The sequence below is a fragment of the Caretta caretta genome, chromosome 25 (assembly GCF_965140235.1).
Source record: "Caretta caretta isolate rCarCar2 chromosome 25, rCarCar1.hap1, whole genome shotgun sequence".
NCBI classification, from domain to species: domain Eukaryota; kingdom Metazoa; phylum Chordata; order Testudines; family Cheloniidae; genus Caretta; species Caretta caretta.
In genome coordinates this window covers 18,068,730-18,095,974 of record NC_134230.1, presented here as the reverse complement: position 1 = coordinate 18,095,974, position 27,245 = coordinate 18,068,730, and the positions used below count along the sequence as shown (strand labels likewise).

General features: G+C 44.2%; 2 protein-coding genes across 9 annotated transcripts in view; one reads left to right on the top strand and one right to left on the bottom strand.

The window, feature by feature from the left end:
- Positions 1-14,956, bottom strand: part of SUGP2 (SURP and G-patch domain containing 2) — a 19,577-nt gene extending 4,621 nt beyond the window's left edge. For 2 of the 3 annotated variants that reach the window (XM_048831257.2, XM_048831259.2), the window contains exons 1-9: positions 14,506-14,609; positions 13,845-13,966; positions 11,429-13,021; positions 9,956-10,073; positions 7,521-8,029; positions 7,226-7,337; positions 4,345-4,853; positions 3,229-3,293; positions 2,403-2,539 (exon numbers count right to left, since the gene is read on the bottom strand). In XM_048831257.2, the coding sequence (XP_048687214.2) occupies positions 2,403-2,539; positions 3,229-3,293; positions 4,345-4,853; positions 7,226-7,337; positions 7,521-8,029; positions 9,956-10,073; positions 11,429-13,021; positions 13,845-13,959 (3,158 nt within the window). In that variant the 5' untranslated portion in view covers positions 13,960-13,966; positions 14,506-14,609. Of the gene's footprint in view, positions 1-2,402; positions 2,540-3,228; positions 3,294-4,344; positions 4,854-7,225; positions 7,338-7,520; positions 8,030-9,955; positions 10,074-11,428; positions 13,022-13,844; positions 13,967-14,505; positions 14,610-14,816 lie in introns of those variants that run through there. The other variant, XM_048831258.2, reaches the window with a different exon arrangement.
- ARMC6 (armadillo repeat containing 6) lies at positions 14,688-27,245 on the top strand. Of its 6 annotated transcripts, none has more exons than XM_048831270.2 (8): positions 14,688-14,707; positions 17,927-18,087; positions 18,768-18,850; positions 21,063-21,633; positions 22,374-22,519; positions 23,268-23,399; positions 24,309-24,446; positions 25,918-27,245. In XM_048831270.2, exons 2-8 carry the CDS (start codon positions 17,967-17,969, stop codon positions 26,128-26,130), a joined length of 1,404 nt encoding a protein of 467 aa, XP_048687227.2. In that variant the 5' UTR covers positions 14,688-14,707; positions 17,927-17,966; the 3' UTR covers positions 26,131-27,245. The 6 variants fall into 6 exon arrangements, with proteins under 6 accessions (XP_048687227.2, XP_074979262.1, XP_048687226.2 ...); XM_075123161.1 differs by lacking the exon at positions 14,688-14,707 and adding an exon at positions 14,845-14,864; XM_048831269.2 differs by lacking the exon at positions 14,688-14,707 and adding an exon at positions 14,952-15,086.

Sequence of the window (27,245 nt, the reverse complement as noted above, 5' to 3'; positions counted from 1 at the left end):
CTTAATCATTCCTCTGGACCTTCCAATGCATTCCTTCAGTTTCATCTTTTAGGTTGTCAGTACTTCAGGGCAGGGACTGTCTTCATTTTCTGTCTTGTACAGTGCCAACCATTGGTGCTTAGGTAATAATGGATTTGTGAACCAGGAAGACTTTATTGTAGATATGATAAGAAGTAGAGTCCCCCTTCTGGGATAACTTTCCGGGCAAGTGACTGATCAGAGAAGTTCAAGATTAGACTGGTTATAAGAGTGATCATCTGAAGCCATTCTACCTTCAGATTTTCCTTCCCTTAGTTCAATCTCAGGATTGGCCAGTTCCACAGCTGTGACAAATCACTTCTCTGAAATGGAGAGAGGAACACAAGACCACTAGGGGCTTCCCATAACTGAACTTTCTGTAATTACTGGCTCCAGCAGGAGGCATCATGTTCCCCATCTCTTATCTCTGCTATGGAAGAAGGAAGAGAAACCCAAGAGGAGAAAGGGGATGTTATTCTCAACATTTCAAAGACTAGCCATTATCTTTTCCCTATCATAGGCAGGCCTCAAGGTTCTGTTCCATCTCCACATACAAGAAGATTGACATGTCTGTGTGCATCAATCCTGGAGGCAAATGCTCTTGTTGCTGTAACACAGCGATCAAAGGCTACGCTAACATTACATTGGACTGTCTCCAAACCCTCACACATACTACTTCTGTCCATTTCTCTTTGATGAGACAAAATTACCCAAACTGTGGGCCTTCTAACCACATCTCAACTAGTACTTGTCCACAGAAGAGTTGATGGTTTCTAAAGCATGCAGCATTTCCAAAGAGAGGGCCATGGATCACCTTGAATAGATGAAAAGCTGCACCAGACAGCAATTAAGGTCACTACAGTGATACACAAAAAGGTAAATTGCACAGGACAGCCTCACTCACATTAAGATAATCTCAGATTTGGGCCTGAGACATGCCTCCAGAGAGAAAGGAAAGAGCACTGGAGACCATTAAAGAATGCAGTGCTTTGGAGTTATCTAAAGACATAGCTGCAACTCCCTCTGTACATTAGACCAAAAACGACAACACAATTTTCCTGAGAGCTGTGTACAAGGAGTACGTATACAAACTGTTCTCACTTGTCTGCTATGGGCAAGTGCCTTTCCATAAGTGACAGAGCAGCTAACTTTAGTTGAAAAAACAAAAGCCAACAGCATATTTTCATACCTAAAACACTTCCCTTTAGAGAGGATCTAAACCTTCTTCAGAACCTGGTAGGTTCACAGCTGGATTGACCAAACAGGCTTTAACACTCAACTATTAATTGCATGCTGAGGAAACCAAGGGGCTGCATGTGCTCTTGGCTTCTCCAAGTGTGTTGGGATGAGAAGTTTGGGAGCTAAGGATCCAGTATCTTGGTAGAGAGTAGAAAGCTATAGACCAGATGGGGTACGTTCCCATAGGGCATTCCCTTCTGAAGGAAGGAGGTGGGAGACTAAGGTGGTAGGCCACCTAACCACAGGGTGTCCCAGAAGTACAAAGAAACACACACTTGGCTAAAAGACACCCAACTAAATTAACTAATTATGTTGAAGAGAAAGATGGGAAAAAATTTACCTAAGAAAATAAAGAGTAAACCAACAAAATATTCAGCCAGCCAGAGTTTTTCCCATATAGTTGGTGGAGTGAAATCACAAGTTCTTTTGTGCTCTTTGTTTCTATCTGCAGCTTGGAAGAACGATAACCTACTATCTGGGCTGGAAGAGGACATTGGAGAAGACATCCTTAAAACTTAGAAAAGATTGTGAAATGCATACATTATTATTTTAAGGGAAAAGTATGCTTACCTTCTAGGAGATGCACTTACCTCTTTGCAGGATGCAGTGGAAAGAATCTTATGTTTACAGTGGAGACGGTGTATTACCTTAACACATAAGCACTGCGTGTGGAACTCCTGTGAACTCTACTTATATGTTACAATGGACACATCACTGCACTATCCAGGCACCAACTGGAATTCTGCATGCAGACAGCTTGCAAGGTAAAACCTATTTGTTTTCCTTCTAACGGAGCAGGGCACCCCTATGTTATTACCAAGGCTTCCACACACAGCAGGGTGCTCTCCAGAGTTTAGGTGGTGTAAATACAGCGCCTCAGGAAGCATTTCCTCCCAGCCTTCAGCAATGTCCATTCAGATGGCAGGAAACAGCCTCCCCTTAGAACACCAACTTCCACCCAATCTGATTAGTAGAGACATGAGGCCTCCAGTCTCAACTCTGACCAGCCCAAGGAGCAGACCAAGAGTGGGAATAATACACAGGACCAATCCCCTCAGGACAGGACAGGGACCCACAATTGCCACTAGAAGCATAGTATTTTCCAAATATGTCTAATATTTTTGCAGTTTGTTCCCATTACATACACTTTCACAGGCTCTTTGATTCCTTTTCCTTGTGAACCAAGACCACGTCCTTCTTGCCAGCCCATCTTCTGAAGCATCTGGAAACCCACATTCTTAACTGTTAATTTCTTGTGTAAAAAGTCTAAGTCTTTTGGTTTCTGCAGAGAGAGAAAGCAGGGGGAGAGTTTTTGATACAAAAAAGCAGCCACCGATTTGATCTCTTCACCAGAAACCTTCTGCAAATTGAGTGTGTCCAAGTTCCTGAATGTACAGAAACAGATTTAAAAAGTATGTTTAATTGACAGGTTTCTCCATTGGGATGGAAAATGTCTGCTGAAGAGTAATCGTTTGTGTAGCCAATTTACAGAGTAAATTGTACCTGACAAGCTACTTTTATTGTGTCTCATGGGTTTGTTTAATTACACTATCAAAAATAGGAAAGCGTTAGAGCATACTATTTTCTTTTTTAATAGCCATGTTTTCTGATAACAAAAGCAGGATGAAAAATTTGAAACATTAACCCAGTCACTATTACAAAAACTCCATTGGAACACATTTATATCAGCCTTACAAAATTATTCTGAAGAGGTAAGAGAAAGCTACCAGATTAACAAATGATTTAATTCTTCAATAAGAGCCCTAACCTGTGGGGGTGTTGAGCTTTGTCACCTTCCACTGTCTGCCCTGGGAGTGGAGGGAAGTTCGCTACTCTCAAACAGTGCCCTGTTCCTTGCAGGATCCAGGCCTAAGGTTCGGATTGCCATGAAATCAATGGCAGACATTTACAGAAACTGCAAAAGAACTATTTTCACAAGACTGTGTGTAATTTCACTCTCAGTTTCCTCACCTTCTTCTTCTTTGTAACTGGGCGGCCTCGGGGTCTGTCATAAGCAATTCTGACAGGTTCATGAACTGGGAATTAAAGCAAAGACAAAAGTCAATCACAAAGATGACCAATTTTAATATGGAAATAGCAAAATACATATTCATATACATGACTCCCATTTAATGTCTTAATCTAATACTATTACCAAGGATATTAAGGTTAGAGTGCACAAAAAACAAAGATTTTCAAAGGCACAAGTGGGACCTAGGCACTAAACTCCCATTCACTGTCAAAGGGAATCAGGCACCTAACTGCTCTTTGTACCTTTGACAATCTCCCCAAAAAGTACTATAGTCCAAGGATCAAATTCTGCAAGGACTTCATATCTGTTCAGCTCCACTGACTTTGAAAATGTTTTGGTGGAAAGCCAAGTCAAGACTGGCACATAAATCAGTTCATTGTGTCTTGTTCCCACAGCACATATGGAGTCATCTATTCATCGACCATTTTTCTATATGTGTGGTAAAGACACTCATGAAAGTAGTTTAGTGAACATGCGCAGCAGTCAGTTTTCAGCATAAGTATCACTCAACTGTTAGAATTTATTCTTTTAGAACACAAAAGAGATAACATGGCCACACTGTCAAATTACTTCACAAATTCCACTTAACTTTTGAGATACAAATATCAAAGCAAAATACTTCCCGATTTACTGTTATGAACTTTTTACAACATGAAAGTATTAGTCTGACTTTCTAAATATGTTCATTGCCAGATTTGAGACATTGCTCAAAACTAGAAACAAGTGATGGAAATCCCCCACCAACCCACCTTTTTCTCACTTTGTTTAATCAACAGCAGAAAGGAGTGTGGGTATGCAATATCCACATATGCTCACTGTAGACAAGCATTGTTGAGTCAACCTTACAACACACACAAGTTAGAAGCAAGTTTTACTATTGCACCAGAATGCAATGACTGTCCACCTGTTCACTGGGATGTGCCAATGGCTACTAGTGAATAGACATCTGAAGTCTGTATTTTTTTAGTTCAATTTATTAAACCAAGAACCACAAATATATAGGAATTCAGGGACTCTTGCTGAGGGCCAGAAAACATCCTTGAAATTATACTTACCTTTTGGTTCCTCTATGAGGCAGACCCTCTTAGATGCAGGAATCATGCCAACTTTCAGAGATTTGCTGCTGATTCTTTTGCGAGGAAAAGGGATACCAGGAGCAGAAGCTGGCACCTGTGCTGACAAATTTGGTGTAGTACTATCGGAAGCTGAGCTTGGCTGCATTTCACCTGTTGAAGTTTCATCTCCTGTTTTGGACCGCATCTCTTTGGATGCGATCTCCTCAGAGCCACCTGCTTCCCCCTCCTCTGCATGCTCCATTTCCACTTCTTCCAAGGTTTGGGAGATATTCTCTTCAAGTTCAGTTTCTTCCTCTTCCTCCTCATTGTCTTCCTCCTCCTCTTCCTCCTCCTCCTCTTCTAAATTATCCAAATTTCTTTCTTCAGGTTTATCACTTTCCCCAGGTGCAGCTATTTCCGAAACAGCACTAAAGTTGATGGATGGGCACAATTCGTAGACTTTCATTCGATAAAATTTGAAAGCAGAACTGTTTTGGTCTTGTAGAAACCTGGAAAACAAATTGCATTGAAAAGCATTTAAATTCAACAACAAAGAAAATTCCTATGAGTTACCATAAAATTAGATATTAAAAATTGATTTAGTAAAAAAGATTAGATGTAGTCATTACACTGGTACTTTTGTACTATTATGAAATGCTATAGGAACTCCCAATCACATGTAAAAAAAAAGTCTCTTGGTCCAACTAGACAAACACAAATGACGTTACACCAACAAAAGATTTGGCCCAAAGTGGCACAACCCCACAGAAAGCAGTAGAGCCGTGCCAACTTACACCATCAGAAGATTTATCCCATTGTGTTTGAAGTCCTAAAAAGAGTTCAGAACATAAGAATGGTCATTGTTGGTCAGACCAATGGTCCATCTAGCCCAGTATCCTGTCTTCCCGTGCCAGATGCTTCAGAGGAAATGAACAGAACAGGGCAATTTATCAAGCAATCCATCCCCTTTTCTTTAGTCTCAGCTTCTGGCAGTCTGAGGTTTAGGGACCCAAAGCATGGAGCTGCATCTCTAACCATCTTGGCTAATAGCCATTGATGGACCTAACCTCCATGAACTCCCCCCCCCCCCCCCCACAGTAATGAGTTCCACAGGTTGACTGTGCATTGTATGAAGAAGTACTTCCTTATGTTTGTTTTAAACCTATTGGCTATTAATTTCATTGGGTGACCCCCACCGGTTCTTGTGTTACGTGAAAGGGTAAACACTTCCTTATTCACTATCTTCACATCATTCATGATCTTATAGACCTCTGTTCTATCCCCCCTTGGTCATCTCTTTTCCAAGCTGAACAGTCCCACTCTTTCTAATCTCTCCTCCTATGGAAGCTGTTCCATATCCTAATCATTTTTGTTGTCCTTCTTTGTGTCTTTTCCAATTCTAATGTTATCTTTTTTGAGATGGGTTGACCACAGCTGCAAACAGTATTCAAGGTGTGGGCGTGCCATGGATTTCTATGGTGGCATTATGATATTTATTATCTTATCATCAATCCCTTTCCTAATGGTTCCTACCATTCTGTTAGCTTTTTGGACTGCCACTGCACATTGAGCAGATGTTTTCAGATAACCATCCACAAGTACTCCAGTATCACTTTTTGAGTGCTAATAGCGAATTTAGACCCAATCACTTTGTCTGTATAGTTGGGATAATGTTTTCCAATGTGTATTACTTTGCATTTATCAGCATTGAATTTCATCTGCCATTTTGTTGCCCAGTCATCCAGTTTTGTGAGATCCCTTTGTAACTCTTCACAGTCAGCTTTGGACTTAACTATCTTAATTAATTTTGTATCATCTGCAAACACTGTCACCTCACAGTTTACTCCTTTTTCCAGAACATTTATGAATATGTTGAACAGCACGAGCCCAAGTACAGATCTTTGGAGGACCCCACTATTTACCTTTCTCCACTGGGAAAGCCGACCATATATTCCTACCCTTTGTTTCCTACCCTTTAGACAGTTACTGATCCATGAGAGGAACTTCCCTCTTATCCGTTGACTGACTACTTTGCTTAAGAGCCTTTGATGAGGGTCCTTGTCAAACGCTTTCTGAAAGTCCAAGTACACTGTACCCACTAGATCACTTGTCCACATTTGCTGACACCCTCAAAGAATTGCTTTGGGGTGCAAGATGACTGGCTGTGGATGTAAAAAAAATTACATCTCCCATATATCACAACAACTGTGCATTCTGGAGAGATATTGGCCTCCTCTCAAGCTTCAGATATTGTCTCCATTAGTGGTCAATAAGTTAAACCAGCAGTTCTCAAACTTTAGCAACCCGAGGACCCCCATTTTGATTTAAAATTTTTCATGGACCCCACAAGCTGGCTTCTAATTTTCCCCGGGGCTGCTGGACTCCTGCTCAGCCCTAGCCCCCAATCCACCCCTCCCCCTCATCTTCCCCACCTCTTTCCGCCCCCACCACAGAGCGCACTCTGTGCCGGCTCCTCCCCCTCCCTCCTATTGCCTCCTGCATGCCACGGAACAGCTATTCAGCCATGTGCAGGAGGCGCTGGGAGGGAAGAAGAGGAGTTGATCAGCGGGGCTGGCAGCCCTGGACATGACCCGCGGACCCCCTGGAGTACCTTCATTTGAGAACCACTGAGTTAAACAAGATGGACAAATAATTAGACTTGGTAAAACAAATCCAAATCCTACATTCCTAAAAATATTTAAACATTACAATTGATAACTTCTTTAAGGACCAAAAGACAGTGATATTAAACAAAGATCTATGTAATTTAATGCTGCCAAAAGACAGATCTATATGTTAAATAGTAATTCTACATTAATAGCTTGGTGTTATAATTTCTCTTATTAGACTATTTACACAAATGGATATATAGGTTACTCACCAAAGATCTGGGTTATCTGCACTGTTATCTATGCTGAACTGCTCAATTTCTGGTCCAACCTGAGCAACAAACTTGGCCAGCTTCTCAGCAGTTTCCATTGTTTTAGCATCCACTGCAAGTGAGAAAACAGTATGTTTGTATAGTGCCTAGAACAATGGGATCTAAAGTAACTGAAATCTCAAGACACTATGACATGGTAAATAATGATACTAAGTAGAACATTTTACTGACATCTGAACTAATGCCTTGCTCATACTACTGAGCATTAATGATCTAATTTCAGATCTTCACCTACCATCAGGAAATTGAGACAACAGTGACTGGGAATGTCCAGTTGATGCCGATAAATCCTCAGTGTCTGCCACTTCTTCCAGCGACAGAGAAACTTCTGGACTGGTGGCATGCTGTGAGGATCCAGCTGTGTCCAATGAAGAGTTCTTCTCAGACATGCTGATTTCTGATATGGAAGGTTTTGACTGAACTGAACCTTGGGTGAGCTTGTCTTGACGTTTCAGCATCGTACCAGCTGAAAGCACAGTCTGTGTTCCTATGGTTGATTTTCTCACTTTCCTGCCTCTAACTCCATGTTGTGTAAAAATTCCAAGTCTTTTTCTTTTAAAGAGCCTTTTCTTGATACTTGCTACTTTCCTCGCATACAACATTGCCCTCACTGATTCTGTTGCAGATTCTTCTGGTGTTTTCCCCTCTCTGCCTCCCTCCTTTGTAGATGATGTTAATCTTTGCATCTCTGATAACTTCAGTCTGTAATATTTGTATTCTAGACTATCCTCCTCAGACAAGAACCTACATTAGAAACGAAAAATAAATGCAGCATGTGTAAGGAAAACATACACTGACAGCAACCTTCAATATTTCAAGAACGTCATGGTAGTTGATAGTATATAGGATGCCCTATCCCGGTAAAAACAAAATGCAGGTATGGGTTTTCCTCAGATAAGCAGTAGTTCCATTCCTAAGCAGTAAGCAAAGATAAGTTGTGTCAAGCTCCAAAATCACAGATTGCTTTAAGATAGAGCTCAAGTTGCCTGTAATGAAACAGCTATACTGTAGGGCTCATTCAAAGTGACGCTATCAACTTGATTTATTAATTTTTTTGAAGTTGAATAATTTAAAATAATTCCATTTTCAGAAAGAATGCTCTTTAAGGAGTACATATCGGATTAAAAAAAAGTTTTCTTCTACTTCACTCAATGTTTATAAAAAGTATTTTCAGCAAGAAAAGAAACTGAGTGCCTGTACAGAAGCAACAGTTAATTAACTATACACAAACTATACTTCCTGGATTTAGGAAAGTACTTACGCATGAGTAGTCCCATTGACATTAGGGCTATTCACATGCTTAAAGTTAAAGTCACGTGTTTTAAGAAACTTCTAGACTCAGCACCAAAGTGCTGTCCAAACTGCAAAGTGAACAAACTGGAAAAGTATAGACAAATTTTCTCGAGCTGTAATTTGTGACTACAGAAGCCAATTCTCAAACAACCTTCAACTAGATAGTGTTGCTTTTGCTTTAAAATAAAATGGTATTGGCAAAGATCTGGACAAACTGACTGGATTGAAGTGATTCAAGCTCATTTTTGCTCATATGAAACATAAACCAGGATTTAAATTCAGGTCTTTTCTAACCTTCTGTAAATTTAGACCCTAACCCTGCAGCGAGCTCCCTGCAAGCACATCCCTATGCCTGTCTGGAGTCATGGGGGCACAAGGATCTGCTCACATTGAGGTCAATGCTGGATCAGGTCCTCAGCCCTCTTCATCTATAAAAAGAATATTCATGTTAAATTACTGAAATTAAATCAACTTCATATAATAGCATTTTAACCTGGACCAACAAGCTTTAATAGAGCATTACAAAACTTTTCAATTTCAGTTTAATGCAAGTTGCAACTTAAATTTCACACCCAAATCACTGAAAAAAATTAAGACTATACCATGTTTATGCAATTATGTGTCTCAAGTTCTGTTTTCAAACACTGAGTATGGGACTAAATACATAATTCATACAAACATACATTAATTATACCTAAATGTCTTATGGCTTTCTAGTCAAATTGTTTTTGCCCTCCTGCATGTGGACTGACAGGTCAAAAGGAGTCTAGTCTACTAGACAAGGCAGGTGACTAAGAATTAGGACTTCTGGGCAGATATCACTTACTTTCCAAGTATGTTAAAAAGCTTAATTAGCACTTATAAAGTGTTTTTAGCTATTCAGATGAAATATCCACTATGGGCTTGATTCTAAATCCACTGAAATCAATGGCAAAGTTGCCACTGACTTCAATGGAGTAGGATCAGACACTAAACAGGGCAAAGTAGTATTATGCTACAGTAGAACCTCAGAGTTAAGAACACCAGAGTTACAAACTGACCAGTCAACCACACACCTCATTTGGAACTGGAAGTACACAATCAGGAAGCAACAGGGACAAAGAAAAAACAACCACCAAATACAGAACAATACTGTGTTAAATGTAAACTACTAAAAAAAATGGGGGGGGGAGAAAGCATAGTAAAGTTTTCTTCTGCATAGTAAAGTTTCAAAGCTGTATTAAGTCAATGTTGAGCTGTAAACTTTTGAAAGAACCACCACAATGTTTTGTTCAGAATTGTGAATATTTCAGAGTTACAAGCAACCTCCATTCCCGAGGTGTTCGTAACTCTGAGGTTCTACTGTATATTTAGAACTAATTTCACCAAAATACCTACCAATATTCAGGGCAGCTCTTCTGAGCAGTTCTCTCTTTTGCTGACAAAGTACCTGTAACAATACTGTTCACTAGCTTTTCAATCGTCTCTACAACTCTCCGATCAGCTTGCTGTGGAACTGTAACAACAAAGAAGCATGGTCATTGTATTATTCTTGTCAATAGGATGTAAAGATGTCCAACCAGGTTTACAGCAATATTCCAGGAGTAAGCCAGGTATTCTTAACATACTACAGACCCATTCTCAGTAGACTGACATTTTAGGTGTAATCAGCATAATAAAAGGGGGAAGTGATCATGTAATAATTAAAAAATGTAGGGTTGGGAGATACATGCCAGGATCATATTAATTATACTAGTTTTATAGCATGACAATTACTAGAGTTAAGTCTAGTTTCAATTCCCAGTCAAATAATGGAGGAAATACTGAGGAAAGAGTCATCACACATCCATGATGATGGAATCAACAGCAACTGGCATTGTAAAGAACAAATCTTTCAGAACTAATAAGATAAAATTATCTTAACAGAAAAGCTATTGTTTGCAATATAATCAAATTTTAGATCATTTGATAGAAAACATCTCAGAATCTCACTCAAAATTATTTCAAGTTTGCTTGGATAGGAAGTGTCACATGAACTGATATTTGGCTGAATAACTAGAGCCCTGCAAATCTGCGTCTATCTGCTTTATATCCATGAACCATTTTTGCATATTGCGGATTGGATGCAGATACAAATTTTGTATCCGGGCAGGGCTCTCTGAATAACCATAAACAAAGGGTCATGACAAACAGCAGTGTAATAAATTGGTGAGAAGCGTCTACTGGGATACTGCAGGGATTGGTGTGAGGTCTCATTTTATTTAGAGGTATCTGGTCCAACTTGAAACTTAAGTCAAAAAAAAAAAAAGGCAAAAGTAGCTTCAGCTACTATATTTACCTCTGTCTGCCTCTCAATATTTGTCGTTTTAGTGACATTTTCCTGTCTTTTAAAATATTAGCAAAAAAGATGCAAGTAGAATTAATGAGAATACATTAAGGGAAAATTAAGGCTAAAAACAAATGAGGAAAAACTCTGAGGATGTATCTCTTAGGTCTGAAACAGTGTCATTATGAGAAGCAGTGTGGATTAAGGGACTGAGATGAGGCTGGAGCCATGACCCTGCAAAATCTAATCACGGATCTGTTGCTGACCACCTACATAGTCTGGGCAAATTAACTCATATACAAAGTGAAAATTACTTCATCAAAAGGGTGTTGTGAAGACTAGTTATATTTGAATACTACTATGAAAATGTGAAATGCAAGTTATTTGTCACTCAAGGCACCAATGAGTGTATTATAGGGAATAGTCTTGCACTGGAGAGGGATTGACTACATGGTCTAGTAGGCCTTTTCATCTCTAAATTCTATGATTATATGGAAAAAATTTCAAATATGTATTAGAAAGATATTTTATGGCATTTTACTTACTCTTCATTTTAGGTCTTGTATCAGGAGCAGTTTTTTTAAGCTGTATTGTGGACTCAGGTTCTATTTTTTTCATCTGAATTGGATAGCCACTTTTCTCAAGCCAAGCTTTCAAGTTCTCTATGTACTCTCTTCCAAATAATGTTGAATCATCAAAATTTGGGAATGATGTTGGTGCTGGAGCCATTTCCTGAAGACCAACAGCTTCAAGTATTTTCTCTTGCCTGAAAGCAGAAGCTAATGCAAAGGTTTGGCCCAGAAGTGCCAAGGACTTACGACACAGAGAAATGGTGGTCTCAAAAGCACCTGCCATTTCTCCAGAATTACTGAAACCACTTGTCTTGATGCTTAATTCATAGGCATTACAGGCCATAAGAAGAGGTGTGACACTCTTTAGAAGACGATCTTGGAGTCTCATCATGTACTTATCAAAAGGCTTTATTATTTCAAAGAAGCAGTTCTTAGTCTTCATGGCACCCTTGTCCAACAACATATTTAAGAACTCATTGTCTACTTTGGGAGTCTTCAAAGCAGCATGTTGTAAATTTTTGATGGTAAAGAAACAATAATCTCTGTGTTCTGGCTTTAGTGAGCATTTGAATGAAGCAAGCATTTTTGCACACGTTTCTGTCTCCAGCTCGAAGAGAGCCCCAAACAGTTGTTGAAATTCTGCATCATTTTTTATTGTGTGAAATCCAGCCCATTTTATTATTTCTATTCCAAAGGTTGAGAATATGTCAGACTTGTCCACAAGATCAAAATTAAGATGTCTGAGAACATGCTCAGACTTACGAATTCGGATCACAGGCCTTTGCGTTGTCAAAGTTGATCTCTGATTAGGTCGTAGGATTAGCTTCTGATTAAGGCGCTGGGCAATTGCAGACCTCTGGTTAGCTTGTTCTGTAGTTTCTGGCATCTGATCAGGTTGCAGAGTTGACTTCTGATTAGTCACTGGTAGTGTTTTTTTGGTGTTCCATTTCTTTAGAGGAGTTTTGATATCTCCTTTAAATACTTTATTTTTAATCAGGCCTCTTGTAATATGTTTTCCTCGCAGAATCCTTCCTCTACTCATGTTGCCTCTGTGTACTGGCGGTCTGAACTCGCTCTCAGATTGAAGTCCGTATTCCAGGTCATAATCCTGACTCTCTATGTTCCCATACTCCTCTTCCACAAGTCCTGGTGACCTAAAATCACCCAAGAGCTCAGAAGAGCCAAAGTCAGTGTCATGCAATCTAGAGGATTCCCGAGGGTGAGGGCGGCCATAGTCCCGGTCCCGAGAGCCAGGGCGGCCATAGTCCCGGTCCCGAGAGCCAGGGCGGCCATAGTCCCGGTCCCGAGAGCCAGGGCGGCCATAGTCCCGGTCCCGAGAGCCAGGGCGGCCATAGTCCCGGTCCCGAGAGCCAGGGCGGCCATAGTGATCATGGTAGTAGTTATCTTTCCTCATGAGAGGGCTACTAGATCTATAAGAAGGCCCTGGATAGTCCTCTCTAGCATCTCCTCTCCAATCGTCATGAGAGGAGGGACCATCATGTGAATATCTTCCATCATCATGAAAACTGTCTTCATACCTGGGTCTTGAAACCGATCTTGAATGAGCTGCAAGGAATAGTTTAAAAGAAGAAATGAGTACAACATAAAATGTGTTAATGTACTAGGAGGTCAAGCACATTTAGAAATCTGAGCAACCAGCACTCCTAAACATCCCCTCGAATTAGAGCCCAAGTCCAATTCTCTGAAATATTTCTCTCCTTTCTTGTACTTTCCACCTTGTAACAGAAAAGCAATAAACGTTGAAAAAAAGTCTGGGTTTTCGCATGAGAAATAATTACTTAAAATATCTGATTCATAGATTCATAAATTTCAAGGACAGGACAGACTACTGTGATCATCTAATCTAATCTCCTATATAACACAGGGCCTAGGACATTCCCCAAAATAATTCCTAGACCATATCTTTTAGAAAAACATCCAATCTTGATTTAAAAACATGTCAGTGATGGAGAATCCACCACGATGCGGGTAAGTTGTTCCAATGGTTAATTATTCGCACTGTTAAAAATGTATTTATTTCTAGTCTGAATTGATCTCATTTCAACTTCCAGCCATTAGACCATGTTAGACCTCTCTCTGTTACACTGAGGATCACATTACTAAATATTTGTTCCCTGTGTAGATACTCAAACTGTAATCAAGTCACCCCTTATCTTTCTTTGTTAAGGTCAACAGACTGAGCTCCTTGAGTCTATCACTATAAAGCATGTCAGCCACGCCTCTTTGCCCTTACACAAAAAAACACAGGGAAAAGCTATATTAATGCAAATTTATAGTAGAAAATTTAAAGATATAAAAAAATTATGATCTGTACAGCAAGTGTCATAATCCACAGGTGAGGCAAACTGCGAGTTGATTTGGGCCTTACCTTTAAAATGATGGATTGTCTCTTCTATAGCATCATTTCGGTCCATCCGATACCTTTTAACTTTATCTTGCACCACAGCATCAAAAGTCTCCCGCGTAATTCGTCTTGAGGCCATTTTTACTCTGTAGCAAGAAAAATGCTCAATCTCTGACAGAAATACATTCACAGCTTGCAAATGGACTTTCTTTGTACAAGGGAGAGCGAGCTGTCTCTTGTAAAGGCAGGGTTAAGCCAGATGCATTTACAGTGCCACAGAAGAGTGGCATGTTCCATTGTGGGAGTGGCTGGGCAGCATTTTCATAAGAACAGTGTGTGTTTCTCTTCCCCTTGGGCACAAAAATATCCCCACTGGCCTATCAGAGCGTGAGGCCCCAACACAGGAAGGGAATTAAATACAGACTAAACTGCTAGCCTGGAGGAAAGTGATAAGTGCCTCCAAAGCTGCCCTGGGTGGCTTCCCACCGATCACTCCACAACTCCTTGAGGCTGCCCCGGTCCCCGCCAAGCGCCGCCGGCCAGGCTGAGGCCTCCAGCCACCACTCTCGCGGGGCAGAGGGAGGAGCCCTGGTCACGCATCTCTAAAGGGGGATTTCCTAAATCCCGCCTCGGACTGCCCCCCCCCCCCTCCCCCAGGTCTCTCCACCGCGAGCCCCACCCTCACCTCGCCCCGCTCCGGCAGGCAGGGTGCACCCCAGCCTCCCGCTCGCCCTCGGTGCGGTACAGTCAACTCCCAGCAGCCTCTGCGAGTCACCTGACGCAGGCCCCCGTCGCGCATGCGCCCTGCTCACACCCCCCCCCCGCCACCTTTCCCTACGCATGCGCAGTCACTCCCCCTCCCCTGACACGAATTTCGGAGGTTGCGGGTAATTTTATTTTTTATTTAAAATTTTAAAATTTGAAACCCCAGGAAACGCCCCCCAACACGGGTAGCTGAGGTGACGGGACGGACTAAGAGCTCGCGCAGCCTCTCACCCCCGGGGCGGTGCGGACGGCGGCTCGCCGAAGCCCGGCAGCAGCGAGGTATCCACCCGCTCCGATCCGCTCGGCCAAGTTCCGACTTTTGATCCGCTCGGCCAAGTTCCGACTTTTCTCCACAGGGCGCCGGGCCGGGCGGAACGGCCGCGCACCGCGCATGCGCTGGAGAGGGCGAGGCGCCCGCTGAGCACGGAAGAGAATAGGCACGCGCCCGACGGCTCTGCGCGTGCGCAATACCCATCCGTTGTGACGGTGGAAAGAACGCGCGTGAGTTTGTGGCGCAGGCGCACTGATATCCCTTTCGGACGCCTGCACGGTCCGCATCCTCCGTGCTCTTTTTGTGCAGCGTGGGATGGGGCGAGCTGGCTGCCCGCGGAAGTGGTGCGCATGCGTACTCTGAGGTTCGTGGCGCCGAGCCGAGTGTGGTGAGGTTCTCAGCGCTGCCGGGCGGCGTATGGCGGCCGAGCTGGGTCAGTCCGGTAGCCGCGGTCCCAGAGCGTCTCTCCTTTGCTGACTGGGGTGGAACCAGCTACGGCGAGCAGCGAGGCCCAGAGGTGAGGGGGGAAGGGACTGAGATGGGCTTCACCAGGGGACCCAGGCCAGTGGCCCCCCCCTCCATGGGGGATCCCCCCCCTCCCCCAGGGGGTGTCACACAAGCCCCAGCCCAGCGCCCTTTGCCTTGCGCACAGCCCTGGCCAGTCCCCCCGTGCGCCCCTCGGCTGGCTCCCGTTCTTTCTCGTCTCTCCCCATGGGCCTGGCTCCTCTCCTGCTTCTCCAGCTTCCGTGCAAGCCTCCCCCCCCCCCCCCGGGGCATCCTCTCCTGTGCAAGGCTGTGAGCTGCCCGTCATTACCGACCAGCCGAGTGGCATTTTAGCCAGCACCCCCTTCCCATCCACCCCAAGCTCCGGGGCCGGCTGGATGGTGGCGACCCAGGTCGGGAAGCTGCAGCCTAGCACAGAGGCTTATCTTTAAGCTAAGGGTAAGAGGGGAGCGTTCCTGCTATCGGTGCCTAAAATACCAGTCCTGGGACACACCCTGGTGAATGGCAAGTACTGCTTTATCCCAGTTCTCCATGACCATCCTTTGCATCCTGGTGGATGCACCTGCCTTATGGCTTTTTGGTGATATCAATATCTGCCCAGGCGGGTACTCGGAGTGCTGTGTCATGTCATCGTGCGGTCCGCTCTTTCTCCCATGCTTGCCTCACCAGCGCACCCTGGCAAAATCGCTGCTGCCCTAACTCAGCAGTTTCTGTTCAGGTAGGGCTGCAGTGACATAAGAACAGTCCATAGGAACCTTCGCATCTGTAGTCAGGAGCAAAGACCCCTTGTTCCAAGGCTTGTGGCTTTTAATTTCTCTCTCTCGCTCTCTCTTTTTTTTTTCTTTAATTGAATTTTAAATAATAAATTGTAAAAGCACAGCTTCTCCTTGGAGATTACTCTTATCTACTGAGTGCCACGGTGTAATGGAAACTATACAAAACATAGAGGAAAACCTGGTGCCTGCTCCAAAGAGCTTACAATCAACAGGACAGAAATGTTTCACTGCAAATGTTTAAAATATATAACGTTGTAACTGCTGGGATCTGGTGCCATGGTGAAATGGCTAAAATACAGGACTGAGTACCAGGGCCCCTCAAGTTCTGTTTCTGACTCTGTGTCTGAATCAAATTAAAAATATTTTATGGAATGGTAAACTACACAAATGTTGCCACAATACTTTACTTAAAAAAAAGAAAAAAAAAGACTCTTGGGTTCTGAATCAGAGGTATTGCATACAGAACCTTTCTGGCTTTGATCAAGTCACTTATCTTCTTTGCCTCTGGTGGTTTTTTTTTTTTTTTTAAATGCTTAAAAATGGACAGTGTCAACTTAAAAAAAATTGACTCATGTGAATCTGATCCATCAGTGTTACGTCCAAGTTCAGTGTAACTAAAAGAGATAAAGGAAAAGAGAGAGATCTTTTCTCTCTGTCTTGAACTTTTTAATGGTGCTTTCTGCGCAGTCTCTTTGGTTATAGTCAGTTTCCCCAGTTGTTTCTGTGAGGCTTTCACACAGCAACAGGAAGGAAAATATGTCTGAAAAAATGGGGATTATATGATTGTAAAACCGCACAGATTGCTGTGAGGCTTCAGGACCTGAGTGAGAAATAGAGCGCAGGGAGTCCTGGCTCCCAGTCCTGAATTGTACTTTAAATATTTTTTAATTAATTAGCTTTCAAGTTGATGGTGGCCTTTTTAAACAAACAAACAAACAAACAAAAACCACAGAACAAATCATGAATTGTTGGGTTGATACCAGGTTTGGTAGGCTGGTGAGGGAAGATTAGGGCAGGCTCCAGATTGAGAACCACTGGTGGCTGAAGTCCTTTGTGTCTCTCCGCAATAGATGCAGAATAGATAGCAGCAAATTAAGCTTCTCCATCTCCTCTCTGACAGTATGCCTTGCTCTTGAGCATGAAGAGCTCCCTCTAACAGAGAGATGGGAGTTCAGTCTCCATGGTCAATTAATAAACTTGGCCTCCGTTGAGACTGCCAACAAAGGGGCCTCAGTTAGCACCAAATATGATGGTTTGCCTTGTGGCCACTCCATTGGGAACTGGAATGAAAATCTCAAACTCCCTTCAACCACGGCCACTGAATTGGTGTCAGATAGTAATACCTTCTGGTCATTACCAACTTGGGCCAGATTTGAATTGAAGACCTATATAGGTGATGGGCTCTACATCCTATTCCCAGTCCCCTTAGCCATCTTCATCACAGCACAGGAGGTTTAGGCTGGACATTAGGAAAAACTTCCTAATTGTCAAGTTAGTTAAACACTGGGACGTATTGCCTAGGGAGGTTGTGGAATCTCTGTTGTTGGATGTTTTTAAGAACAGGTTAGACAAACACCTGTCAGGAATGGTCTAGTTATTATTTAGTCCTGCCTTAAGTGCAGGGGACTGAACTAGATAACTTTTTGAGATCCCTTCCAGTCCTACACTTCTCTGATTCTGTGTTCTGTGCTTTCCTTTTGACAGATAGTAGGGTAATATTTTTGTTTCTCGCCGTCAAAAACTTCATAATGTTTTGGAGCAACTCTAATTCTGTGCTTTCCTGATGACAGGTCAAGAAGCCTTTCAGTCCCTGTTTAATAACCAAATAAAATGGCATCCAAATGGATCACACAGGAAACATTTGATGATGTGGTGCAAGAAAACATCACAGAATTTGAAATGGATCCAGATGAGGCTGTGAAAGAAGCTGTCCAGCAATTTGAATCTCAAGGTATTGCAAATCCTTCTCACTCTGAAGCAATAGGATATGACAGATATGTAATTAAAATGCTTTCAACATATTAAAAATCAAGGGTCTGCTGAGCTTTTGGGTGTGTGTTAGAAATGCCAACTTAGTTTTCATATAAGCCAGTTATAGGTGTTAAAGAATCCCAAAATATGTGCTCAATTCTTTCTGGAAACTGACTGCTGATAAAGGGAAGCACTTCTCTAAACTATTTTGTTCTTTTTCCTATGGCACTTCAATCTGAAAGATCCCAAAGCTCTTCAGAGAATCTTCATGTAAGGGTCAGTTGCCTGCCTCTAAAATGCAACCTCTTCTGAGGTGGGATGCGAAGTTGTTTACAACACCCCATTTTTAAGGAGTGGTCATGGTAGGAAAAACTGCTTGAGCTGAAACAGCAGGAGGGAATTTAGAGAGGCAGAATGAACTTTTTCCAAGCTGGAATTTAGCCTGAGTTGCCCTTTGCTTTTAAAAAAGAAAAGGTATTTTCTGATCACAAATGGCCAAGACTTTGGTTTTGTATCCTTTCCAAAGGATGTAATAAACATCCTAATAATCCATGCCTGTGTTTAAGTTAACTCTTAGTAAAAAGACATCAGCCTAAGCTGCTTCAGTTTTCACCAGGGTTCCTGTACCCCCTGCCTCCTTACTTCTCTCTTGCCTTTTAGGTGTTGATCTGAGTACTATTGTAAAAGCTTCACGGAAACCCACCTCTGAAAATGGCCAAGAGCAAAAACATGAAATTTTGCAGGTAGGAAATATTAATTGTAGTTTTGCAACAAGCTGTGTGATCTAGTGGTTCGAGTAAAGGGTTGGGAATCGTGAGCTCTGGCTTCCACTTCCAATTCTGCCACTGATTCCCTGTGAGCTCCGAGGAAGGGCTGACCTCACTGTGCCTTCATGCTTTCTCACTTGTCAAATGGGGCTACACATGTCGGGTTAGCTATTGAAGCACCTCAGGTGGAAGGTGCTATGTAAGCGCAAAATAATATTTCCTGGCTGGCAGGAGCAAGGAGTGCCTTGGGTAGCTTTCAGGCCGCCCCCTCTTGACCAGAAGGAAGGGTCAGCCTGACATGAACCCTCTACAGATGTTCTGAAAAGGGCATGAGTAACACAAATGGGATACCTGGCCAGTCTGAGGATTGGTAATATGATGTGGAGCCTTTCCCCTCTCGTCTTTGGTTCCAGTCTAGCCCTAGGTCAGCAGTGAGTATAACTTTGCCAGGAGGTGAACAGTGGGGTCCCTCCGGGGTCTGTGGTGTTCAACATATTCATAAACGATCCGGAAAAGGAGTGAACTGTGAAGTGGCAAAGTTTGCAGACTTTTCAAGATAGTTCAATCCAAAGCAGATTGTGAGGGGTTACCGAGGGATCTTGCAAAACTGGGCAACTGGGCAACAAAATGGCAGATGAAATTCAATGTTGATAAATACAAAGTAATGCACTTTGGAAAAAATAATCCCAACTACACATATACAATGATGGGTTCTAAACTAGCTGTGGCTTTCCAAGAAAGAGATCTTGGAGTCATCATGGATAGTTCTCTGAAAACTTCCACTCAGTGCACAGCAGTAGTGTTTAAAAAAAAAAAAAAAAAAGCTACCATTATGTTAGCAACTCTTAGGACAGGGTAGAAAATAAGACAAAGTATCATCATGCCCCGTATAAATCCATGGTGCACCCACATCTTGAATATTGTGTCTAGTTCTTGTCTTCCCATCTCAAAAATATATAGTGGAACTGGAAAAGGTTCAGAGAATTGCAACAAAGATGATCAAGGGTGGGGAATGGTTTCCATGAGAGAGAGGAGAGACTAAAAAGATTAGGGTTGCTTATCTTAGAAAAGAAATGACTGGGGGGAGGATAGAGCTCTATAAATTCATGAATGGTGTGAAAAATAAAGTGAGCAGAGAAGTGGTGTTTGCCCTTTCTCACAATACAAAAACCAGGGCTCACCCACGAAATCAGTAGGTGGCAGGTTTAAAACAAACAAGAGGAAATACTTTTTCACACAACACACAATTTGTTGTGAATATAACTCCTTGCCATGGATGTTGTGGTGGCCAAAGTATAAATGGGGTTCAAAAAAGAAACTGGTTACATTCATGGAGGATAGGTCCATTAATGGCTATTAGCCAAATAGCCAGGGATGCAACCCCGTGCTCGGGGAGATCCTACGCATCTGACTGCCAGAAGAGGATAACCGGTGGATTGCTCCATAATTGCCCTGTTCTAAACACTCCCCTTGAAGCTCTGGTACTGGCCACTGTCAGACAGGATACTGGGCAAAATGGACCATATTCAGACTCAGTATGGCAGCTCTTATGTTCTTATTTACTGGTGCCTGTTTATTGGCCTGTGTGAAATGAGTTAGTGGGAAGTTCGTCCACTTTACAAAAATCACCAATAGAAGAGGCACTTTCCAGGCAGACGCTGCAGAGAGGCCAAGAGCTGAAAGGGCCGTGGGACTAAATTCCCCTTTCGTCCCTAGAGGTGGTCCCTGCAGCTCAGGAGTGAGGCATGCTGCGAGGGAAGAACAGTGCTAGGCTACCTCTGACCTCTTGTAGGGATGTAAATATCTGTTAAAAAATGTTAACTGTTTAAATGACTAAAATTGTCATTTAGTCTGTTAAACGATTAAAGGGAGAGGGGTTGGGGCGGGTCGGGCCGGGTCTGGGGTCAGCGGGCTGGGCTGGGGGTTAACGGTTAGGGTTGGTTGGTTAACTGGTAAGTCTAATGCTTACTGGTTAACCATTTAGTATTTTACATCCCTACCCCATTGTGTGCTGAAAGACTAATGTCTATCTCTTAGGCTGTCTAGTGTTTCTCATCATGCCAAATTTGCTTAAATTTAAGGGGAGAAATGATTATTAATATGCAGATGTGATGATCCAGTAGGTTTCCCCCCCGCCCTAGGAAATCAGTTGGTGCGGAGAACATTAACCCCCATTTTCCTTCCTTAGACATTAGACTCACTCAGGAAATCCATCGCTGACTCTGCACTCAGTGAGGTCGGTGAGCATCTAGTGCACTTCAGTGAGCAATGCAGAGAACGGCTGGCTGCCCGCTACTTGGCTGGGCAGAAAGGTGCCTGTCCTGTGGTGCTGTCTGCCTGCAAACTGGCCTCAGGAGACAGAAGTGCCATGCTCAAGGCCCTGCATGCTTTGTCTGCCCTCACGGATGGGCAGCCAGACCTGCTCGACTCTGCTGGCCAAGAACTCTTGCTGCAAATGCTGAAGGAGAACGCAGATGACGCCGAAATGACTCTAGCTGGGATCCGGTGCATCCGACACGCCTGTCTGAAACATGAGCAGAACCGCCAGGAACTGGTGAAAGGTGGCGTCCTGCCATTGCTGACGGGTGCCATTGTCCGGCATGGCGACTGTGCTGGGGTGGTCCGGGAGGCCTCGTCAGCGCTCAGGATCATGACATTTGATGATGACATCCGTGTGCCCTTTGGCCATGCCCATGATCACGCCAAGATGATTGTATCAGAAAACAATGGTTTAAAGATCCTCATAGAGGCTGCCAAAGGTAGTATTAACCCTTCGACTTCTGGTTCTTATCTCACTCCGTCTGTGCTCTCCTACCCCAAAATCATGCTGCTTAACTGCAGGTTTAATTTTTAGTTCTTTGTGGTTGCTTAGTGGTCAGAACAGAGGACTGGGAGCCAGGACTCTGCATTCTCTTCCCAGATCTACCGCCAGCTCGCTGTGTGTGACCTTAAGCAAATTACTTAATCTCTCTGGGCCTCAGTTTACCCCTTTATAAAATGATGGTAATAACTTGCTCGCCTCCCAAGGAGGGTTTTGAAGTTTGCTGCTGCTAAAATGCTTTCAAATCCTCTGAAAGGTACTGCAGAAGGGCAGAGTATAATTGCTCCAAAGGCAGCTGAAGGGTCAGGATTTCAGTTTTCAGAGCTAATAGTTACCTGGCTAGAGAGCAGTTAACAACTTGGGCAATAGCTGTGTAAATTTATTACACACATGACATCCTGCCAGTGTGCCTCTCCCTGGGCCTGAAAAGGCCTGTGAGTCAAAAGGGAGGTCAAGCTCAATGGCTCATTCAATTCATAGTCTACGTCTTTTGAGTCTCAGTCAGTGTCAGTTATGATGGTGAGTTTTGGAACAGGGACTCCTCCCCCACTAAGAACTGGACTGAAACCTACCAGTTCATGCTTGATCCTTCTTCTAAAACCCATGTGAAACTGATTCTGCCAGTTCCTCCTTCCCAGCTCCTATTTATTTTTCTCCCTTGTCTTCCTCCTCCTGCAGCGTTCACAGACGACTCCAGCGTTCTCCGTGAGCTTTGTGCCACCTTGGCTCGCCTGTCCGTCCGGAACGAGTTCTGTCAAGAGATTGTGGACCTTGGAGGCCTGAATTTCATGGTGGCCCTGCTGGCTGACTGCATTGACCATCAGGTACTGTCCCTCTTCAGTGAGTGGGATGCTTTCCTGGAAGCGAAGGTATTTATGGGTGGGGGTTGGGGATAACGTTGCCTAGCACGTAACATGATGCTTTTCATCTTCAGTGCACATTCCAAACATGAATGAGCATTAGGCTTTGGTAACCTCTGCCCGTGGGCTCTTACCACACAAATGGCACTGCTGATGCCCACTTACCACCTTCTACATTCTGGCATGCAACCCAAGGTTCCATGTGCTGAGTTGGAGAGAGAGCCAAGAACAGAACCCAGCACCCCTGCTGTAGCCTCTGTTCTATAAAGCCTCCCCGATCTAGGAATAGAGCCTTTTTAGTTCTCAGGAAAGCTGGAATGTTGGCTATCCTCTACATAGTGTCTCTGATTTTTCTAGAGAGTTAGGTGCCCAAATCCCACTGAATTTCTATGGGTTTGGATATTTAATTCTCTTAGGCTTCTTTGAAAATCCCAGATACTCTGAACAGGGCAACTTGGCCATTCTGCCTGGGGCCAGTGGAAAACGCCATCTGGGATGTGAGGGGCTGGGAGTCCTGAGGAAAATGTTGCTATTCAGGTAGAGTCTTTGACCCCTCATTGGTCCTGCCTGAGGTTCTGAGTTCGAGTCTCAGGGCTGGGAGTGAGGTGGAAGGTGCTGCCTTTCAGACTGAGAGGCTGTGATCCATTTTGCCTGGCTTACATGGGATCTGGTGGGTTTTGTTTCTCTCTGTTCTTTTCGTCGTTGAGTGCAGGAGTTGGTGAAGCAGGTGCTGAGCGTCATGTGGGCCATCGCAGGGAACGATGACGTGAAAGACGCCATAGTCAACACTGGAGGAACAGATCTCATTGTGCTGGCTATGAGCCATCATCTTACCAGCCCTCAGGTATACACCAGTATGTGTGCTGGGGACTCACTGTGCTTTGGAGTTCTGTGTCTGTCTGGGTTTGGAGGTCTGATTTTTGGCCCATTATTTCATTCTGATAACAGCATTAACGGTGCCCTCACCTGTGTTTCCATCCCAGGCAGCGTTACTTGCAACCCATGTAACTACTTCTGACTTGGAACAATGCCCTGCTGATGCTGGGAGCAGAACTGCTAGCTGCAGTCGTAGTGAGTAGAATTCTGCTCCCAGCATGGACAGTGTAGCAAGGCATGCGTTAACCCCTTGAACGCTCCTGTTTTCTAGACAGGTTAAATGTGTACATTACAAGTGTTTGTATGACATCCAAACAGTTAACCACTTTCTACCGTACTAGTACGTTTATTGTGCTGGACCAGATGGCTCAGGGGATTGGAAACTGGATCCTGAGCTTTACACATCTAGTCAATAGTTCAGATCCAGCCATCACTGAAAATCATTCTTCTGATGTCTGTGTGGTGGCCTCTATGTCAAAGGAATACACCGGACTAGTTACCAGCCAGCAAATGTTACCATCAACCCCCCCCATGTCTTTCTCCAGTTGCCTCTTGTATTGGCAAAGCTGAGGTCTCTGTGGACAACAGAGGTGGCCGCCTGTTGGCATGAGGTGGCTTCAGAAGGGGGTGTTTACCTGGCTGCTGGCCACACTGTACCTGTTCTGTGATGAACAGAGGCTGTCGTTCTCTAGGCCCATCAAACTGACGTCTCACACCAGCACCAGACTCCCTGTGTAAATGCCCTGGGAGTTGGTGTGCTGGCTCAGTGGGAGACTAGCCTCCTTTCTCCTCGGGGGAATGAATTGGGGGTTAGGAGGCTTCGCGGGGGTGCTGCCTCTTTTCTGGTTGCAGTTGTTTCTTCCTCTTGGTCCTGCAGATCTGTGAGCAGGGCTGTGCAGCCTTGTGCATGCTGGCCTTGCGCAAGCCAGAGAACTGTAAAGTCATCATGGAAGGCGGAGGGGCCCTGGTGGCTCTTCAGGCCATGAAGGTGCATCCAAGAGAAGGGGCTGTGCAGGTATCTGTGCAGGAGCTCTTTATTACTAATTCAGTACCGTAGGGTTCCCTGCCTCCCTGGGTTTCTTTGTGTTTCGCCCAACATCTGTATGGAGTTTGCAGCTGTGTGGTGAAGATAATGAAGAAGTTGCGGGTGGAGCAGTGTTCTATAGTTCTTTCAGAGGCATCTGTCTGTCTGAGCTGCTTGATGCCAGATTCGGACTGGAAATTGTCCTTTGATTGTGTTCAGTCCCAAAGACCTTGCTCTGCAGTTTGCATTCTTCAAGCCGTACCTGTCACTAACACCTCTTCCTGCCTGCATAAATATAGCCCTGCGCCCAGCCCCGTGGATGGTGGTTCTGTGCCCATCAGGAGGCCACTTGCATTTCCCGCTTCATATCCTACTTTATTGAATCTTTATGACCTTTAAGGAAAAAATAGCTGGGTGGAGAGGATGGGGTTACATTCCTTCCAGTCTGCCAGTCCTGCTCAAATTGGTCATAGGAAAGGCAGGCTGCCTGTCCCCCAAGACTAAGTGAGACCCTTTCACAGGGAAAAATCAGCCCCCGTTTCATTCCCTAAGCCCTGTAGAATCCTGTACCTGCTCTGCAGCTTTTCTAAATATTTTACATCACTTAAAAATGTTTTATTTAAACCCTTTTTGCTCTAGAGCTTGTTAAACCCTCATAAAAATGGTCACACCAATGGTCCATCCAGTCCAGTATCCTGTCTCTGACAGTGGCCAGTCCCAGAGCCTCAGGGGGAGTGTACAGAACAGGACAATTTGGAGAGATCCACCTGCCTTCCCCTCCCCAGTTCTGGCAGTCAGAGGTTTGGGGACACCTAGAGCAAACCTAGTTATATTTTTGTCCTTCACAACATCCCCAGGCAATGAGTTCTCGCGTTCCAAAAGTATTCCCAGCACTCAGTGAATTCAGGGACCAGAGTGGAAGGCTGATTGTTTCCCTCCTTGTCTGATGTCCTTGCCCATGTGGCAATCAATGGGCTAACATCTCTGGTGGAAAGGTGCTCCTGGGCCTAGCTCCCCATCTCATGCCCTGTGTTCCTTGTTTGAGGGTGGCTGATCTAGAGTTAGGAAATCACTTGGGGATGTTTTGGGTTCTGTGTGTTAAGGGAAGGATTTGTTCAAACAGGATTTAACCATGTGGTCAGACCCCTGTGCCTATCTCTTGAGTCTGCCAAAGAGGAAGTGAAAGGTCCTAGGGGTGGTGAAGGAAGCAGTCAGGGATGACCCTTGGGTAGTTGGCCAGTTTTCCCACTGAAGCAGGTTTTAATCTGTGACCTGAATGCAAAATGGCTGCCACCCAACTAGGAGCCAACTTGTGCAAAGCACGTTGGAATCCCTCAAATAGGAAGGGGGCACTAGACAAAGCCCAGCCTTACTGTACGTGATTACCTTCTGGGTGGCATTATGTTCCTCCCCATGCTCCCTCCATGAGGCATTAACCGTTCTCCTGTCCCTCTCACCTCAGAAACAAGCCTGCATGCTGATTCGGAACCTGGTCTCCCGGAACCGGGACTTCTCTCAGGCTATCCTGGAGATGGGAGCTGAGAACTTGATTGTGGAGGCTCGTGCGGTGCACCAGGATTGTGACGACATAGCCAAAGCTGCCTTGAGAGACCTTGGCTGTAAAGTGGAGCTCCGAGAGCTGTGGACAGGCCAAAAGGGAAGCCTGGCTCCCTAAACCACTGCTCCTGAGAGCCCTGGAAGCTTGGAACATCTCACTATGCAGCATCTACAGGCAAACATGGCATCAATTAATCTGCACTTAAAACTGGCCCCGAGCAGCTGAAGAGAATTCCTGGCATGTGGTGTGGGCTGTACTGCACAGGGGCATCGAAGCTGTTGCTGAGATGGCGTTGTCTGTGTATACAGGCTACAGATACACAGAACTTGTGATGATCTACTCTCGCTACAACTTGATGCGTGGGAAAGACCTACTTCTCTCCTACCCCCATTGCTGTGGTGTTACTTATTTATAGTATGGGCTGTTCCCATGTGTGTGTCCATGTTGTGATCCAAAGTCGATCTCTTCCTGCAGTAGTTTGGCATCTACCATTTTAACCAGCCTTATCCAACCTCCTGACCCCTGCTCTGTGCCCCGGTGGCTAGCCGTCCCAAATACTATTTGGGGGAGATGACACCAACATAGTGAATGTCCCGTCCTATCCCAATGCTGTTACTAGCATGCTGTGCATTGTCTCACTGTGTTGGCTAGATCCATTTCCATCCGATACAATATTTTAAACAAATGCAAGGTATTGGCTGGAAATGTCATGGCCTAGTGTGTCACGTTTATAATCGCTGAGCTTCCAGAAATAAATGTAAGATGATAGGACTGTTCCAAATGTGTACAATCAAATGATAGGTGTGAGAGAGCTTTGGCGGCCGGGAAAAAATAGCTTGGTGTGCCCCAGTGTTGTGCCACCAGAGAGCCAGCCACATTTTGAGCCCTTTGCTGGGATCACCCGACATACTCTCCCAGAGCCAAGACTCTTGTATTCTAGTTACCTGCTCTGACCAACGGGCCATGGCTCTCTCAGGAGAGGGAAGACACTAGAATTAGGAGGAAAAAGAGGTGGAAGAATATGGCAGTCTGAAATCTCTTGACCTCTCTCTTACACATATGCTAAATAGCCCCCTCCCTCCCCAGCCAAGAGGAAGCATTTTTGTGAATCCTCAATCCTCTTAGTGTCTCAGTGGTTGCCGGTTCCGCTCCAGCTGTTAGCTTCCACACTCTGTTCTATTGCCATTTGCTTCATTGTTGAGTGATTAAATTCATATTATGAAAAACGTAAA